Below are 20,750 nucleotides of genomic sequence, written 5' to 3'. Positions count from 1 at the left end.
GTAGAACTGGAAAAACACATACTGAAAATTCAGAAATTATGGCGATATTTTTATTATTGCGAAAAATGCAACCCGGTTATACATGTATATAAAATCACCATAATTTAAACTCACATTTTGAAATTTTTTATATGGATTTAATCGAATTTTTCTCAATATCGCCAAAAATTAAAATTGCATTTTAGACTAAAATGATAACATCCCAATAAAAAATGCATGCAGTAATTTCTGAATTTACAGTAATCAAATATCCCCAAAAATGCATTTTTTCTTCAATCCACGAAAAAATGGTACTCATGAAAATGAACAAATCCACAATTATTCAGCAAATGACAAATTCTCCGTGATAGAAGTCTCGTCTTTACCGTATGTTCTCCTGAGATTTAGAACGACCTCCATAAAATCCTGGCGTAACTAACTTAGCGTAGGATGAAAATTTTCTGGTTTGTCTTTCTGGGGGACCAGTCCAGCTTTTACGATATTCAGCTCGTTTAAGTGAATTTAATTCATCGTCAGTTCTGAAATTTTACACTGAAGGATATAACTAATCTATTGATGATATTCAATAGATATAAGAAAATGTGGTATGATTGCCAATGTGACAACTCTCAATCCAAAGCTTATTTTGTTCCTCAACTGATGCTCTTTCGACTTATAATATCACTTTAACATTTTTGATTTGTTTTAATTTCACTGCAGTACATCATCAAGACATTGAATGACTTATTCCCCTCCAAACCACTGAACATGATGCGATATAATGAATGTGTAATACAGTCTCCCTGATATGATAATAATGAACACCAAGCACTCTGGAAAGCCTTGACACCTAGTTATGAGAAATGTTTTTATTTCTGTCAAAAGCAAACACTAGACAAATCCAGGAGAAAATACAAATGTGACTTCATATAAAAATCAAGAGCCTGAAGAGGGAAAATCTAAACTGACAAATTACTGGACATAGTCTTGGCACAATGGCAAAAGGCACTATGAACCAAGATATCTAGAGGTCAACCTTCAAGGTCATAAAGAAAAGTGCCTACTGAGGATTCATTATTTGTTGGATACCAATTTTCGTGGGTACAGGTGAACCACGAATTCAAATATTCAACCAACGAATTACAACTTTTCTATAGGCTTTGTACACAGAATTCGTCAAAACCATGAAATCAAATATCCACGAAAATGCAAGTTTTCCTCACTCAATCCACGTAAATTGATAACCACAAAAATACTGAATCCACAGTATACCACAAGTCACTTTTACACAGAGTTTGAGACTGATATTACCATTAATCAGCACCAAATTCATTAATGTACCAAAATAGGAGACAAGTATTGCATAACGGAGCACTTCAGCATGCAGTTGGGTTAAAATAAGACTGGGCACTTCAGCATATGGTTGGGTTAAAATAAGACTTGGCACTGAAGGATGCAGTAGGGTTAAAGTAAGACAGGGCACTGCAGGATGCAGTTTGCTTAAATTTAGACAGGGGGCATTTTAACATGCAGTTGGGTAACCATTTGATAAATAATGAAATAGATACTACACAATTTGGCCACATCCAGAAATGGGTTGCTCTTAATAAACATTAAACATCAAATAAATTTTAAGTGTTAATCAAATCTGTTGAATTTTTTAATTATTTAAATAACACTTAAAATTTAAACAACATTAGATGCTAAGTAACATTAGTGCTATCCAGTCCTAAATATGTTACAGTGGCAGATCCAGAACTTTTCCTAAGGGGGAGCCTGCTTCAGTCATGCTTCAGTCATTCCCTATATAATCAACCAAATTTTTCCTACAAAAAGGGGGGCCCTGTCCCCCCTTGGATCTGCCTATGTGTTAATCTGTGTAACTTTTCAGCAGTCATGATGGATTAAAAGGACAGAGTAGTTTGGTAAATTTTATTTAAGTTTCGTTATTTCTATGTTTATAAGTCAGTATGTACACATAGTTAACAGCAGGTAGAAGTACACAATAAAATTCATTAAATCTATATATAAAAAACAACTTGTGTATCAAGACTACTTGAGAATCTTATAATATATAAATTTTCAAAAAAAAATTAAGAAAAAAGCAAACCAGCAGTTTTATAAAAAATATTGTCAAAAAGGACAAAAAAAAATTATCTATTTCTAAATGTAAAAATACAATTGAGTTTGTCAAAATAGACAAAAATATTCTTGATCTTTTTTCATATAAAAATAAGTATTTCATTAATCAATGGAGGTGTCCTCCAAATGTAAACAACCATTCTAAATGATAATAAATATGACCAATTGTGAAATAAATGTACGTATCTTATTAAACTGGCCAAATGTACTCTGTATATGTAATTCCTGATATGTAAAATATGTTTCAAAATTTAATATGATATGGAAATTATAAAATGTCTAACATAAATATTTTCTCAAATTTAATAAATTTGTATAATAAGTTCCTTCGTTACAGGCCTATAATTAATTCTCCAAATAAAATTGTAAAATAATTTCTACCTTTACAAGCCTGTAATTAATTCTCCAATTAAATTTGTAAAATAATTTACAAACCTATATTTATTCTCTAATTAAATATTTAAATAATTTCTCCCTTTACAGGCCTATAATAAATTCTCCAAATAATGAAATAAAAAAAATCTAAACTTCTTTAAAATCTACATAAAATTGTACAAAGTTAATATTATCCAAAATGAATTGATATGTTAATAGTATTGAAGATGTGTTCCGATTCATGTTAACAGAACACTACAAAAATGTGAAATACACAAGAAAATATTAACACTGTATAAATACACATATCGACTTTCTTTCTTACAGTAGAATTTATCCCTTACTTTCAATTTGGGTTCAAATAAAGGGACAATAGACCTTATCAACCATTTCTTGATGGCACAGTTTTCTTGTAAAATTTCTAAATAAGTTAAGTTCTAAATATGGGAAATGTTGAAATTTTGCACAAAAGTTATCTTATTTTTACTTTTTTTCATGCACTGAAATCTAAAATAATGAAAACATTCACTGTCGTATTTACTGTCAGATGTAAAAAGAATGGGACAATTTTTTTATTGAAATATTTGAGGAGAAAAGCATGGCCTTCGTTTGCTGTGGTTTTGATCATGACTGCTGGATGGAGTTACATACTTTACAAGGAAAAGTCCAAATTAGGCATCGACAATCTATAAATAGATCTATGTTCTGTTGCTTAGTAACCTATGTTCTGTTGCTTAGTAAACAAGTTCTGTTGCTAAGTAACATATATGTTAAAGTTTCATACACAAACACCATTCCTATCTTTTGTCAGAATATTATTTTTTTTAGTGTTTAGAATCTTTTTCACTTTTCATTTCTAATGCACTAAACTTAGTCAAAGTAGAAAAATGGACTACATCCATCTTTGTGACAGATATCGAAGAAACAAGCAAAACTAATAATATGAAGAAAGATCAATAATATCATAACAAAATACCCAAACTAATAAGTTAAAAAATTACAAGGAAACAAGGAAACTAAAGACTTAACAATCCAATCACAATAAGAACCTGGTGTGAGCCCAGATGCTCCGGAAAGGTAAGTATATCCTGCTCCACATGTGGTACCCTTCCTGTTGCTCATGATTAATATCAATTAAGCAGTTAATCTTAAGTTCTTATTACTTACAATATTTTGAAAGTTGTTAAATTAAAAAATAAAATTTGAAGAGTTGTAAAGTCCTAAAAATTGAATGTTTTCCTCATCAATCCTATAATAAATTCTGAAATCCTACATTCTTACATTATTTTCCAGAACAGCTATAACTTACAAAGTGTTATATTGGTTGATTATCAATATCAGTTACAAGGGGGAGGTAAGTCAATATACAGGGGAGGTAATTTATATTCTTCACATTCTAGGGGAGATAACTTTTATAAAGGGAGGTTACTTGTGCACTGACTCCAGTAATATAACAAGCATACAGCTATCATGAGATGAGAGGGCCATGCTATACATGGGAGAAAATTCATCACTGTCTAGGGGAGCTAACTCTTATAAAGGGAGGTGACTTGTGCACTGACTCCAGTATTATAACAAGCATGCAGCGGTCATGAGATGAGAGGGCCATGCTATTCTAATCTACTGCAAGAAACAAAAGGTAGATACATTGTATTGATAGAATGTTAGTACAGCCAACAACCAAAAAAAGACACATAAAACAGCAATGTACCATATAAGTGTACAAACAGTATTGATTATGGTGATGTAAACCATATGAAATATGTGATGCGTAAAATGTTTATACATGTTATATTTTGTTATTTTTAAAAATACTTTTCAGAGATCATGTAAATATTTCAAATTGTTCTAAATCAAATTTTGGTTTGAATTTCCCATTGTGTTTATCATTACATATTAAGATGTCTAACAAAAAGTTACTGTCAATTTATATGCTTGTCATTTTAAAGATATCTTAAGATAAAATGGCAAGAGATCTATATTTCAAGATAAAAAACAATTAAAGGATATGAAAACCATTAAAAAAAAATATTGTGTAAAAATGGTATTACTTTCTATTATTTAAAAATACTGAAATAAGCTAATAAGATTGAAACTATTCTCAATTTAAATCTGTATTTACTCTAGGCCAATAAGATTGAAGATATTTTCAATTTAAAAATTAAATGTATTTACCCTAGGATTAATGATGGAGAATATTAAAGTAAGAATTTCAAAAATAATTAAAAAATGTGTGATTTCAGTATGACAACCAAAAACCTGTGTTATTTCAGTCAAAATAATCAGTTAACTATCCTTGTAAGTACTGAGTGAAAGCAGCCATAAGTGTCAAAGTTCAAGGTCAAAATTCTCACCTTGGTCGATCTCCTGGACTAACATATCCAGGGTCACGTGAGTAATATTCCTGGTTGCCACGATGATCAGGCTGAACAGATTTCAGTTTTTCTAAATCTTTAGTGTCCATGTAAATTTGATTCTCAAAATATCTGCCAGAGTTACCTCCCCTATTGGGACTTCCTGTGAAAGGTTTAGCATAATGGCTTTGATGAGGTGGCGGTGCTGTTTGCTGTTGTCGTGGGTAACCAGATCTAGGTACGACATAATCATATGGATTTTCATCGTTATGGTAACGATCAGGTTTGTTTACTGTGGCGTATGCGCTACCATCATTATAGTTATAAGATCTGCAAAAGCAGTGAATAAAGCTTATTGGAAATAAAAAGCATAAATACAAATTAAGCTAAGCAAATACATGAATGTGATGCTAATACACTTTAATTTGTCTTCAAATTCATTTCCTTGAAATACGGCTTTTACCAAAGGAATAACTATATATTCACAGTATAATACACAAAATAAATTTCAGATATATATATATATATATATATATATATTGGTAGATATCCCCGACATCACGGATCCATGACTAAATTAAACTTATTTTAAGCCTGGTTTGAATTTGGTAGTATTTAAAAATCCCTGTATAAAAATGAAGTTAATGACCTTATTTTAAGTAATATAGAAGATTTCATTGAAATTGGTCGCTTTCTTTAGTACTATAGATATACTGTGGATATAATTTTGTTCATATGGTACCAACTTTCATGGTTTATCTCTAATTAAAATGTAAATCTATAAATTATATAATCATATTTGAAGTTTTTTACTCAAAGTTAAATTAAGATTTGAGTACATATATGTATACAGATATAAAATATTATATACAATATGAAATAAAAGGTGATGTGATCTATAAATAACATTTGGGTGTGTATAAGTCTGGTGGTAAATAAAACATCAAAATTTTGAAATAATGGAAAAGCAATAAACAAATTTGATATTAAGCTATATACAAGCTGATCAAGGGAGATCACTGCAGAGGAAGATATTTTGATTTGACGCACTTATTTCAGAACAAATATGAGTTGAGGAGACATTATGAAGATGGCAACAAGACAGAAACCAAATGACATAAAGTAATCCAGCAGACAGCTGAAGGTCAACATTCAAGGTCAAATCTGAAAAAAGTGGTCACAAATGTCCAAAATATCTATTGTAAAAAATGCTCAATTATTATGATGATTCAAACCAAAAGTTATTTAAATTCTGATCAAGAGGTACACTCTCTATACCACAAATGATTTCTCTCCTGTCATTGGTTCTTCAACAATAGACAAATGATATAAAAATTTCCATGCTTTATAATGTCCCTATATTGATTGATTGTTGGTGGCTTAATGCCAGTAGCAAATATTTCATGCCTGTTCAGGACAAAAACAAATGAACAAGAAACACAATAGGTAGGTCTTGTAAAAGAGCCTATCCATGATAAAGATCGGGGAAATTTGGATTGCCACTGGAAAATGAGGGTATTTTGGATAGGGACAGAAATAATGTCCCTATAATAGAAAAGACAAAAACTAACTTGTAAATATCCATCCCTACCTGTTTGTGTTTTCATAGTTCCTCATTTTGAGTTCGTCAGGTTCTATGCCTCGCTCTTTTAGATTATAAGTTTTGACGGGTACGGGTGGTGGAACCTTTTTCTGTGGTTGTTCGATGGATGATGGCGGATTCTGTGGTGAAGTTGGAAGACGAGATGTTGATAATGAACGAGGTTTTTGATTGGGTTCATCTTTCCTGTAAATATAAAAGGAAGTTTTTGATTAGGTTCATCTTTCTATTGGGATACCTATTCATAGTTTTGTCTCATGGAAATACATTTTTATGCTTTTGTCTCATGGCAATATAATTAGTATTTTCATGGTTTGGTCTCTCATGGCAATATATTTTCATGCTTTTGTCTCATTGGAAATAAATTTTCATGGTTTTTTCTAATGGGAAATAGATTTTCATGGTTTTGTCTCATGGGGATACATGAGGGGGGATAGGACCTTTATCGGGACTCCGGGATCGGGTGTTTTTAAGCTCGGGATTTTGGGATTGACCCTTTCGGGATCCGGGAATCCTTTTTTTCGGATTTCGGGACGTCGGGATTTACTTTATTTAAATTCGGGACCTCGGGATTTCGTTTTTTTAAGTCCGGGATTTCGGGATCAGGACCCCTCCTATCCCCCCTCATACATTTCCATGGTTGGAAATAGATTTTCATGGTTTTGTCTCATGGGAAATAGATTTTCATGGTTTTGTCTCATGGGGAAAGATTTCCATGGTTTTGTCTCATGGGGATAGATTTACATGGTTGGAAATAGATTTTTATGGTTTTGTCTCATAGGAAATAGATTTTCATGGTTTTGTCTCATGGGGATACATTTCCATGGTTGGAAATAGATTTTCATGGTTTTGTCTCATGGGAAATAGATTTTCATGGTTTTGTCTCATGGGGAAAGATTTTCATGGTTTTGTCTCATGGGGATACATTTCCATGGTTGGAAATAGATTTTCATGGTTTTGTCTCATGGGAAATAGATTTTCATGGTTTTGTCTCATGGGGAAAGATTTCCATGGTTTTGTCTCATGGGGATAGATTTACATGGTTGGAAATAGATTTTTATGGTTTTGTCTCATAGGAAATAGATTTTCATGGTTTTGTCTCATTAAAAATAGATTTTCATGGTTTTGTCTTATGGGGATAGATTTTCATGGTTTTGTCTCATGGGATATAGATTTTCATAGTTTTGTCTCATGGGGATAGATTTTCATGGTTTTGTCTCATGGGATATAGATTTTCATGGTTTTGTCTCATGGGGATATATTTTCATGGTTTTGTCTCATGGGATATAGATTTTCATGGTTTTGTCTCATGGGAAATAGATTTTCATGGTTTTGTCTCATGGGGAAAGATTTCCATGGTTTTGTCTCATGGGGATAGATTTACATGGTTGGAAATAGATTTTTATGGTTTTGTCTCATAGGAAATAGATTTTCATGGTTTTGTCTCATGGGGATAGATTTTCATGGTTTTGTCTCATTGGAAATAGATTTTCATGGTTTTGTCTCATGGGGATAGATTTTCATGCTTTTGTCTCATGAGATATAGGTTTTCATGCTTTTGTCTCATGGGAAATAGATTTTCATGGTTTTGTCTCATGAGATATAGATTGCGTTAAAATACAATAATAGAACAAGATATTATACTACAGACTTAATTGCATTCTAGCTCACCTATATCGTGCTGTGAGATCTGACAGTTTTGATTTATCAACACTAGCTGTATTCACCGGGTGAGCCGTACTCCGTGTAAATCTGTACGGGTCATGTGATGTGTTACGAACATTTTTGGTCCCAAATTTTTCTCTGAGTTTTGAATCATCGTGTTTATTCGCTGGATGAGATGTATATCGTGTGTAGGAATCACCACTGAATGAGGCATTATCATGAAATGGCTGAAAAGAATAAACAAAATTATCATCAAACATTTTTCACAAAAAGGAAAGTGATGTGAATACAAATCTTTACCAATATGTTAAATGTATATCTTTAATTAAAGGAATGCATCACAAAGGTTATAAATGAAGAGAATAAATTGTCTTGATAACCTACATTATTATGGAATGTTAGGATTAGAATTGTGGTATGATCGATGGGCAAGGTCACTATCTGTTGTCATGGTGATGACCTACCTTATTATCATTTGGAATGTTAGGATTAGAATTGTGGTATGATCGATGGGCAAAGTCACTATATGTTGTCATGGTGATGACCTACCTTATTATCATTTGGAATGTGAGGATGAGAATTGTGGTATGATCTATGGGCAGGATTGCTGTCTGTTGTCATGGTGATGACCTACCTTATCATCATTTGGAATGTGAGGATGAGAATTGTGGTATGATCGATGGGCAAGGTCACTCACTATCTGTTGTTATGGTGATGACCTACCTTATTATCATTTGGAATGTGAGGATGAGAATTGTGGTATGATCGATGGGCAGGGTCACTATCTGTTCTCCGATGATCTGGTGCCGACTTTAAATCGTAAGCAGGATCAAACCATCGTTCTACAATTATAAGTTCAAAACCTTTTATTCATATTATACAAACAGTTCATTTTAGCATGGATGAGATACTGTTCTCAAAACATTAACTAATCTTTCCACACACATGTACACATACTTTAGGAAAACCACAAAATCCAATATTATCAAAAATTACAATATTTCCTCAATCCACCAAAATAGCTACCAAAGAAATTAAAGAATTCACAGTAATAAAACAAATATTGCAGAAATTTCTGAATTTACAATAGTAAACAAAGGTCTTATCCTTTTTACGGCTGACCAAGCACATTTAACCTCATAATTCTTTTAACTCAATCTACTATAGCTGGTGTAACATGATAAAAATATTCGTGTTTTAACCTACCGTCAGTAGGGAGAGAGGGTCGAAGTCGTTCATGCGGAGTAATTGTGGCATAAGCATCAATATGTGCTCGACTAGGGTGGCGTGGCGACATATTGTTTGCATAGTATGATGGGTAATATCTATCCTCTGATTGGTCAACTGAAAATAAAATGGTCAAGTTAGTTCACACAAAACTCACACTGGTTAGCTAAAGCCAGAAAACACAAGTATATTTCTAATGAAAATAAAATGTTTTTAAACATTCATAATCTACAAAGTTTAAGTCGTTTGATACATCTAGTTTATTTTAGGACTATTCCATTAAAACAAATAGGGAGGATAGCAAGGGAAGTTGGGAAATGGTTTTGATGTCATTTAATGTTATGTATTCATTTTAGGCATGCAAATTTTTCCGTATAAAATAGAAAAACAAATGTTATCTTACTGAAATATAACCTAGTACTGTTACTCAAATAAAAACACAAAAAGTGATTCAGCTAAAATATAAATTTTGTTGTTTCTTCATACCTGCCAAATTTTAATAATGCCCATGGGGGTTCTGCGTGCAAGATGGCTGTCATAGTCCTAAAAAATCTTCAAGGGGGCCTTCAAATACATTTCAATGTTGTTTTTTGGCTTCTTCCTACTTTTATAAGCCTAAAGTCATTGTAAAATTAATCATTTTGTTTAAATTGTGGACAAAGTTGCTCTTTCAAAATTGGGAGCCTCCATTGGGGAAATACCCCGCAAATAGTGACAGTTGGCAGGTATGTTTCTTGAAATACTTTTAAATTTAAGGAAATGTATTCCTATACAGAGCTCAACATCAAGAATTCTCTTCACAAATCTCCAGACTTTTACTACTCTTTTGATAAATTTATATAAGAAGCAAAGCTGAAAAAGTTTAACATAAATAGATTCATCACTCTACTATGATTCATATCAAGCATCCACACAAATTAACTACAAACAAAAAGATTCCTACAGCCACGTTAAAATAATGGACATGTTAAGTTTATATGTTGGTAAGGGTAAATAAACAACCAATCAAAATTGACATTACTTACGATCAACGTAACGTCTGTCGTCATACATTCCTCCCCCAGGTGACGTCGGCTGTAAAATAAAAAGATACAAAATTTATAATGCAAATCATATGCGATAGAGTTTAATTTTGTTGCATTATGGGTGTAAATATATTAATGAATAAAGATGAATAAATGATTGATAGCTTGTTTGTGCTTTATGTCACTTTCAGCTGCCATAGCTATATTTTGGCAAACAGTAGATCAAGAACTTTCAGCCTACAAGGCCCCTACTTGAGCCATCTCAGTTTTTATAAATCTTTACAGCCGATTTCATTGAGTTGGTAGCTAAAGGTAATAACTTTGGTTAGCTTGCTTGCTAGCTGAACAGTGAAGTCATTATTAGGTTAGGTAAACTACCCTCCTTTAAGAATAGACTAGTTCGACAGATAACCAATCTATCTGTCTGCAGGACAAGGCTACTTCGAAAGGAGGGTAGTATACCTTACCTAATAATGACTCCATGGTTCAGCTAGCAAGCAAGCTTACCAAAGATATTATCTTTAGCTACACACTCATTGAAATCTGCTGTAACATGGACATGGCAATATTTTACATTATAATTCAAGTAGTGCTAGTTTTGTAGATTGGGTGGGTAAAGGTCAGAAGGCACTTCTATTTAAATTTGATAGGTAATTATTTCAAATGGATGGCCTTAATAATTGTAGGTAATTATCATGCAACTTTATGAATGGTAGGGCAAAATGAAGATTGCCCACACCACTTTTCAGAAGTTTTTTAACCTCCCAAATTTGTTTTTCCTCATCCAGGGTAATAAGAATGTCATCATAAGTCGCATGAGAGAACTTATCAACTAATTGATTCTTAAAATGATATCAAGAAATAAATCCACAGCTCTGATTAATTGTCGATTTTTCATCACAAGGCTTTCTGGCTTTAATGTAGGGCCGAAAAATGTAATGATTAATGAATTTTTTAGTATATGGGTATAAATGAAAACTTTGGACAAATTGTTCACTTAACTTCATTTAGGCTGCTATGAAGCATTTGTCCAAGCTGACTATGCGGTATAGACTTTGCTCATTGTTAAAGGCCATACAGTGACCTATAGCTGTAAATTTCTGTGTCATTTGGTCTCTCGTGGAGAGTTGTCTCATTGACAATCATACCACATCTTTTTTTTATATGTATCTTCCCCAATTTGTTTTCTTCATCCTTAACAATTGGTATAATATTAATTGTACTTACACTCGATGGTTTACGATAACTTGGCGGAGCCGGATAAGGAGGGATACCAGGGATCTTCTCCATAGTGTTAACACTGGGATCAGATGAAGACCTCATTAATCGTGGTCGATGTTTGGGCGAAAACTCAAACTCATCCCTATGACGAGTCAAGTCTTGCTCACTTTCACGGGGTCCAGCAAAACTGAGTCGGCTGTTCATTGGGAACAAGTAATCATCGTGGACATTGTCTTCAGGCTGAAAAAGTCAAAGAATTACATTAAAAACAAATGGATTTTTTATAAATTACAATATTTTTATTGACTAATTATTTGACATCTTGAATTAATGATGACCACACAGTTTCTTGTTTAGATGAGTCCTGACATGATACATTAGTCATCTTCCTTTATATCTAAACACAAAATGTTACCATGGTTACTTCTATCAGGTTATTTAGGATAAAAGCATTCAATGTCAATCAAAGATAAATACTGTCATGTGGAAAATTTTCATTAAGAGTTTGTTTTCACTAATTTTTGTATCAGGGAATAAAGTGAAAAAATGCTGTCGCTTATATTTTAAGGTGGTTAAAAGAGTTCAGTACAAGCATCACAAAAAAAAACTTGCTAAAAAGAATTTGCCTTTGAAAGCGTAAAAATAATCCTATTTTTTATAATATGTGTTATTCCTATGTTTGTTTGTTAGCCTACATTGGTGGAAATAGTCACAGTACCTGGAGAGAACACTTATAACCTGAGGCAGAAAACTTTTAATTATACAGTGAAACCTGCCTTAAACCAAAAACCTGTCTTAACCAAACATGTTCATAAGCAGCGTCATATCAAAATATGTGCGTTGTGAACCTGATAAAACCAAACATCAGCCAAAAATGAACAAAATCCTAAGTCTAGAAGAGGTTCGGTTTAAACAGGTTTCACTGTATAAATATAATGGGAGATAACTCACTTGTCCCTCAGACATCCAGATCTGTTGTTTTTGCTGCACCTCGATAACTTCCAATACCCTTCTAAACCAAATATCAGTGTTATTCTGTACAACTGCACCTGTTTATATTTAATGAAAATAATTATTAATTAAATTAAAGTTTTATAAACCATGTTCAAAGTTACAATTTTTATATGATACATTTTTTGTTTTTTTGGTTTTTTTTTAGGACTAAATGAAAAAATTTCTATCACTATAATAATACATAGAAATCTGATCAACAGAAACTGTTGATTTAATATTATTTGTGGAGTATCAATATTTGTAGATTTTATGGGTACAGGTAAGTAACAAATATTTGTTGTCAACAAAATTTCTTCTAAACATTTCAACTGAATTAATCAAGACCAAAAAATAAAGTATTGATGATATATAATATGATTTTTCCTCAATCTATAAAAATTAAATATAAACATATCCTCAAAAGTTAGTAGTCAGTTGTCAGTTTCAGAATCAGGAGCCTCTTTCTGATATCTTATAGAGCTAATTGATTAATTGATATATAATGTCTATGTTGTGATGTTACACTATTCTTTCAGGTAAGGGTGAAGGTTGGTACTTATTCAAATGTTTAAACCTGCTGCATTTGTTTGTACATATCCTAAGTCAGGAATCTGATGTTCAATAGTTGTCGTTTTTTTTAATGTTGCTCATAATTGTTTCTTGTTTCTCATTTTTTTATATAGATTAGACCATTGGTTTACCCGTTTGAACGGTTTTACACTAATCATATTTGATGCCCTTTGTAGCTTGCTGTTTGGTGTGAGCCAAGGCTCCATGTTGAAGACAATACTTTGACTTATAATGGTTTTTCTTATACAAATTGTGACTTGGATGGAGAGTTATCATATTGGCACTCATACCCATCTTTTTATATCTATATAATCACAGATAACATTTCAAGGAAGATTTAAACTATTTCAGTTTTACAAATGTTAATTCTTTCAAATACAAAATAACAGATCAATTATTGAAATCAACCTAGCTGTATAAATAATATTAAAATCAGCACTTGATGGTGACAAATTTTTAAACACAGTACTGTTATTCCTTATAACCTACCAGTAAAGAGGTGACTGTACATTTTCTCCAACTTTAAACTTTGCTCATAAAGTTTCTTTGGGTTTTTACTTGAACCTTTAGCCAGACGAGACCGAGATTCTTTGACGACGTTTTTACTCTCAGCTTTCAGGAAGATGACGATTGGATAATACTGTGCATAATTTAGTTTGTCAACGTTGTTAGGAGTCACGTCTAACAGGCAATGTTTTCTCTGGAAAATAAAAACAAAACGAATGATAATTAATTCTTTAATTTGTCACAATAGATAGGGGTGACATCTTATGAACTACATGTGTTTTCTCTAAAAATAAAACTTTTTAAAAAGTCTTTTGTTTGTCAGCATTTTTCGTGTCATTTCTAATAATAAATAAAAAAAAGATAAGGAAAAAGAAAACACATTGTCACTTATGGAATTGTTTAGTGATGGGATTTTTTCCCATCAGAGATTTGTACAAAAATCTATTTTTAGTACAGGCTATGATGGATGATTTCCAGAATACATCCAGAACAGTATATGAATGCACAGATTCTTGATCAATGAAATGTTTATTAATATGTAAATACATATAAGGCCACACCAATTTAATTCCTTGTTCGAGGGACCCGCCCGCAGCTATTTTTTTCAAAACAGAATTTTTTTATTTTTTTATAGTCCTGTTTCCCGCAACCGTAAATGTAATCATGTCCATTTCCCGCACCGTTTTTGTTGTTGTAAATATTATCAAAAGATATCAACATTTGTTTTTAAAATCACAGTCTAACCTGTATATAACGATTTAAAACCTATCAGCACCCCACCACACTGTGTAAATATCTGTGAGAATATTTGTTTCAGAATGAAACCAATTTATCCCAGGGAGTGCTTCGATACAAATTATATAACAATGGAAATACCTGTTCAGAACAAAACATTGGTTTCTCTCCCCCTCACTTATATTCATTCCCTATCAAAAATGTTCGTTGTTAGAATAAAGTACTAAGAACTTCTGAAAGATTTGCCTTCAATTGCAATTATATTGTATGCTGGCAAAACAAAACTATCCATACCCGCTGCAGGTTTGTGCACCTGTCCTGATTGATCCAGGGGCCTGTCGTTCATCAGTTATCGATTGTTGATGTGGTTAATTGGTATTTTCCCGTTTGGATTTATAAATTAGATTGTTGGTTTTCCTGTTTGAATTGTGTACACTAATAATTTTGAAGTCCCTTATAGTTTGCTGTTTGGTCTGGATCAAAGCCCTGTGTAAAAGGCCGTACTTTGACCTTGGGAACAAACCTCCCACACACAAATGGTCATTTTACTGTTGTAGAAAGAAAATAGAACTACCAAGGATTTGTATAGTGCTAATATACAAAACCTGTGAAAACTTAGATTTTTTACTCAAAAAGAGGAGAAATACATCATATTTTAAACAACTTTTCTAAAAGAGGGGTCCACTTATTTTGAATGATATTAAACTATTAAAGTAAATGTGTTAACATGGTTAAAGTCCAGGAATATTACAAAATTCTTGGACATGTTTTGACCATTTAATACCAGATAGATATTATAGTTCTTTGGGAAAATGTGAGCCCTTTTGTACTAAAAAGTGTTTTTTACAAAAAAAAATATTATAACTTATATTGACCCCTCATAAAAGGGATATTCATAACATTAAGGGGTTGTTCTGAACCTGATTATGACTTGGATGGAGAATTGTCTCATTGTCAGTCACACATACATAGACCAGATTTAATTATTCAATTATTTCTTGTTGAACAGGGAAAAAATACTTCCTAAATTAAAGAAATGTTTAAGTACAAGTGATAAATCAAGTTTTAATATTGTCAAAACATTCTATTTTATGTTTACAAAAAAAATTATAATCGCTCCCCTTTACTCTTCAAGCTTCGCCTCAAAAATTTGCAAATTAAATATTTTTTTATTAAAATTTTCAAATCGCTCGCTCGCCCCAATTTTTGAGTCCAAAAATCCGTAGAACAAGAAATCAAATTGGTGTGGCCTAATAGTTAAAAGAATCTGTGACAAACCTTGTTGATAATTTCTTTGATTGCACCAAGTCTTATAATACCAGATCTTGTTTTCTTCTCGTCTTCTGACCCATGGTTGTCTTGTTCTGTATAAAACAATTATTATAAAACAACTTATCCAAGAACTCAAGTATTGTAAAATATTGACCAACTAACCAATCATAATTCTAATATGCGTGCAAGTTTGATGTTTGCTTAAGAGATGTATTTTTTTGTAATTAAACAAATCAAAATAGTATTATGATAACTAAGTGTCTGTCAACAACTTTTTCTGAATTTGTATAAGGGTAAAGTCACATTGTATTTCAGGAGAAACTGATGTTTACATTTGTTTTTCATAGCAATATTTTTGTCAATTGTATACATATATTTCTTCTTCTCTTTTACTGAGTTTATTGAAAGTTTTTTTTTTAAATATGTTCCATCAGTACAGAGTTCTTAGATTTTTTTTTACCCTGGTGGTCCTTCAGGGTATATGCTGGTATTCACTATTATTTCTGTTGCAAAATACTGAAATTGTGATGGTCCTTTGCAAATTTTGGTGGTCAAATCTTAGGACCACCATTTTTCGAGAACTCTCCATCAGCATTTTCCATTTCAATGCATCAGACACGTTATTACTATCTCACTATGTACTATACTTACGTGGTGATTCAAATCGATCTGGGTATTCCATCAGCATTTTCTCTCTAGCTACGTCAGACAAAGCACCAAATATCACAACAGGACGAACAAAGTTTACTGTAAATAGAAAAACGTGTTAAAAAAATTATTCAAATATAATTATATTGCATGTATGTTTTCAATTTATTCATATTGCATGGGAAAAAAATGAGAATTACACTATTTTATACATATATAATTATTTCATATATATCATTTTTTTATGTTCTTTGTTTGTGTGTTGATGACAATCCAGATTTTGATTGACTGATAACAATTGTGAGGAACTCTATGACTGCATGTGTTCTTTGTAAAGATTCTAAAATCTGAAGTTCAGAAGTTGTTGTTTGTTCTTTGCTATGGTGATGTCAGTTTCACTTTGTAGAATTAGTTTGGTATCTTTTGTATCTTGGATGTGCATTTTTAGTTTTTTGGAATACTAAATATATCAAACTTCAAACCATTAAACTAAAGTTTGTTTTATTAGTGACAAGATAATGACAAAAACAAAATTTCTCACCATCACTTATCAGAACTTTCTCATAAGCTGGAAACTTTGTTGTCAGATTAGCTGTTAAAAGAAAAAAAAAACAGAAAATGAAACAACATAAAAAAAACAAAAAAAACCGGTACAAATACCAATGAATAACAGTAAACTGACTGTAAGAAAATCAAAAACCTTTATCATACCTAGAAAATACTTCCGTTAGTGTTGTTAACATTAATTGTTCTATCCTATATCATCAAGTTAGACAAGTAAAGGGACATAACTATTTAAATCAATCAAATGTTTGTGCCAACCATTTTCATAAACATAATGAAAGACTCTAGATAACACAGATCATTCTTGCTCTAATGTTTAAAACAAATATTTCTTTAACAATTACTCAACAATACATTCTGTGTAAGACAAATGTACAAGAGAAAATTACTTAGATGGCATAAGTATCTTATTTTATAAGTTCTTTTAACCTGAATATATAATATACCGTATTGAACATGCCTATTTCTATACTTAGAAGATCTTAGAATATAGCTTGGAATAATGTTACATGCAAAATATGTCATCCTTTGTTTCCTTTATAAAGAATAGGTCATAAGAATAGGAATATACAGCAAAAACTACTATTCTTTGAAAGAAAAAATCTTTCATTTCATAAAAATGAAATTGCTATTCTTCTCTTCGAAAAAATAGCCTTCTTGTCTCATACTTTTCAAGCTACAATACCAACATCTCTTTTATTGAAGATAAAAGAGAAAGAGAAGGCGTTATATAAGGTTTGAAAACAGAAAAGTTATATCAGGAAGATGATATCTTATATCAGGAAAATTTTACATTTGTCTTATATCCATGGAGGACAATTTACCTACAAATTAACCCTTTGCATGCATTGTACAAGGCCCTGCCCCTTCTAAGTCCAAAACCACAAACAAAACGCCAACTAAAATTCCCCTGATTTTAAATTCATAGAAGAAAGTGAAATTTAAACTTGTAGTGTTATGAACACATCTATTGCTTACATCCACTTCGTTTGTCTCATTGACAATCCTGTAGAAGGTTCTCCAGCTTTGTCCACTAATAACAAGTGGCTAACACCATATAGCCAAGAATGCAAAAAAAATAGATTCCATAACTGCAACAAGTGTGTTATGAAATTCTCCACTTGAGACAATTAAATTTTAATATTTAAAGCGTGAGGCTTGCCAAGCTTTTAAAAAAATTAAAATTTAACTATTGAGAGTGGAGAAATATCGTTAAACACAAGATACAGTGGTGGAATCTGTTTCTCTAATGATTTTTTTCCTTTCTTTTCCATGATTTGAAGAAAGTTGTGTACTTTTTATGTGGTGTCATCAGGCATGGACGACTTTTCATGACATCATAATAGGAAAATTCAGAAGAAAATAAGAAAATAAGAAAATTAAACGTCACAATTAAATTTGACCAATCATATGCCGAGAACAGATTTTTCACTAGTGAAGAGAACTATTTTTCTCACACCGATCAAGAAATGTGAAAATAGCTTAAAAAAAGATTTTTAAACACAACAATCAATTGATCGATAAGCTAAACTTATACTAGATGTGGGATTACATGTGTTCTATTGGCCCTGATCATGCATTATAGACAAAGAATTTTGATTGGTCTGGTCAAACTACAATTGTCACCAAAGATTGACAATAGTGTTAAGAAAGGTTGAGAGATGATATGCATTAAGACAGAATGCAAAGCTCATTGTTGGTTGCAAACCTTGTTCTTTATTTGGTCTCTGAGTGAGAGTTCTCATTAGCAATCATACCACATCTTCTTATTTTTATTAAAGTTGAATCTATGTCTCACTCATCAAGTAGACCCCCCTCTGAATAATCCTGCAGCAAGTCCCACTGATGCAAGGGATCATTTTGAACTGGCATATGCTTTTTTCTGCTACGGTGATTTGTTACATCAAATCCTCTCTATTTCATTTCATTGTGATTGAAAATCTTTTTTATTTACCCATTTCGGGATTGAGCATATAAAAACTTTTCATATTCCTAGAACATCAAGGTAGATAACTCAGTTAAGAACTTGTTATAGGAGTGTATATATTCCCGTTATAAGTTCATTCCATATATGTATATATATACATAAAGAAATAGAATTTCAAGATAAAAATAGATACATAGTTTTCATCATGCTGTGTTTTAGGATACTGATTCACCAAAGAAATAGTGTCATAGCTTTCAGAGTAATTCTTTTATAATGTAATTTTATCATAAACTCAAGAAATAAGACATTTAATATTGTGTATGAGAATAGTGGAAAATGTAGGGTGTTAATACAGTAATTATCCAAAATCAATCTTTGAACAATAGAAGACATTTGAATGCCAATTTTGTTTTCTATTATTGAAAATATGCTGCAAGGCCCCTCCACTCCACTCCAAGATAAGCTTATTGTTAAAATGTGGGTAGTTGTAAATGTATTTCAAAGAAAACGGATGATGAAGGTAGTGCCCCAGTGCAGGAGTTGGGTGTCAGTATGTCGATAAAAGTGTAATATTATTGATTTTGAGGTTTTTACATGTGTTGTGGTCATTTACAGGTGGGTGGGGGTATAATCTATTTCAATTTTTTGAGGTTACAATAAAGTGCCTTCTTGGAGGGGGTGGACATTCTTGACAGTTTTTTTTTGGTTTTTTTTGCAATAATGCAGGAGTCGTTTTCACCAAAAAAAGTATACTGAATTGTTCATGACTTAGGATCAATCTTAGTCGCAAATTTTTTTGTGAAACCAACTCCTGTGTTGTAAACCCTAGTCTTTAACCTTTATTAGAACTACATATCCATCTGAAAGCTATGACTTATCTGTTTCCTATGTCTGGAATCAGAGAACTCACCATAATAATTGTTGCCTAAAATAACAAGTTATCTCCCTTTGAATAGATTGCAGAAACTTAGTTTTTTTTATGATTCGTGATGCATGTGAGATCTCTGTGATAAAGCGATATGATATTGTGAAAAATACACACTGTGAAATGATTCATATTGAGATATATATATATAGAAGAATTTGGAAACTTGGAGAACCAATATGATCTAATCTAAAGGCATTACTTTGAATTATTGTGAAAACACAGGCTTAGCTTCAACATTATCTTTAAAATACATTTCTTTCTTTCAAATCCATGTTGGCATTCCAACTATGGATGAAAATATCCAATAAAATTTAATAAACTACATTATGTGTGGTTCAATTGTTCTATTAAATTGTATCCAAATTCTCCAAATGACATCTCTGACTTAGGATTATGGATGGTCTTATGTAGAATGGTGTGTGTGACAACAGGGCACACAATAATATCCCCGACTAATGATTATAGTAGTTAGGAATAATGGTTGACGTGATCCACAATCCTTATATACTGTGGATTTATTATTATTCATTGGATACCAATTTTCGTGGATTTCGTGGGTACTGGTGAACCACGAATTCAAATGTTCAACAGATAGCTTATTTTCAATAGGCTTTGCATATAGAGATTGAGAAAACCACGAAATCAAATGTCCAAGAAGATGCAAGTTTTCAGCAATCCACGAAAAATTGATACCCACGAAAATAAATGAATCCCCAGTAGAATGGAAGACGTGACTCAGGGCAGGCACACAATGATAGAATGGACGACGTGACTCAGGGCAGACACACAATGATACATACACCATGAGTCCTGATTGGATCTGGATCTTATAAAACCAGCTACAATTATAACATCAACTAAATGGTTCAATATTCACTTATTTAAAACAGATCTGGAGCTGTGTTTTTTTACAGCATTTGACCAAGATCAATCAGCATTAATTACATTTCACTTGAGTTTTTAACAAGAATGTGTCCATAGTACACAGATGCCTCACCCACACTAATTTTTCTATGTT

At 31.9% G+C, this 20,750-nt stretch overlaps 1 protein-coding gene across 19 annotated transcripts in view; it reads right to left on the bottom strand.

Moving 5' to 3' along the window:
• LOC139496443 (tight junction protein 1-like) overlaps window positions 1-20,750 on the bottom strand; it is a 100,174-nt gene that overhangs the window by 15,669 nt on the left and 63,755 nt on the right. For 12 of the 19 annotated variants that reach the window (XM_071285041.1, XM_071285038.1, XM_071285042.1 and 9 more), the window contains 13 exons: window positions 16,855-16,905; window positions 16,317-16,412; window positions 15,672-15,757; window positions 13,641-13,851; window positions 12,540-12,637; window positions 11,595-11,828; window positions 10,368-10,416; window positions 9,322-9,459; window positions 8,839-8,957; window positions 8,122-8,342; window positions 6,442-6,636; window positions 4,851-5,180; window positions 366-518 (listed from right to left, as the gene is read on the bottom strand). In XM_071285041.1, the coding sequence (XP_071141142.1) occupies window positions 366-518; window positions 4,851-5,180; window positions 6,442-6,636; window positions 8,122-8,342; window positions 8,839-8,957; window positions 9,322-9,459; window positions 10,368-10,416; window positions 11,595-11,828; window positions 12,540-12,637; window positions 13,641-13,851; window positions 15,672-15,757; window positions 16,317-16,412; window positions 16,855-16,905 (1,981 nt within the window). The remainder of the gene's footprint in view (window positions 1-365; window positions 519-4,850; window positions 5,181-6,441; window positions 6,637-8,121; window positions 8,343-8,838; window positions 8,958-9,321; window positions 9,460-10,367; window positions 10,417-11,594; window positions 11,829-12,539; window positions 12,638-13,640; window positions 13,852-15,671; window positions 15,758-16,316; window positions 16,413-16,854; window positions 16,906-20,750) is intronic. The other 7 variants (XM_071285045.1, XM_071285049.1, XM_071285047.1 and 4 more) reach the window with 3 other exon arrangements.

Source organism: Mytilus edulis, chromosome 11 (genome assembly GCF_963676685.1).
Source record: "Mytilus edulis chromosome 11, xbMytEdul2.2, whole genome shotgun sequence".
NCBI classification, from domain to species: Eukaryota; Metazoa; Mollusca; class Bivalvia; order Mytilida; family Mytilidae; genus Mytilus; species Mytilus edulis.
Note: the sequence above shows the minus strand (reverse complement) of the source record. Positions and strands in the feature narration are given on the sequence as shown.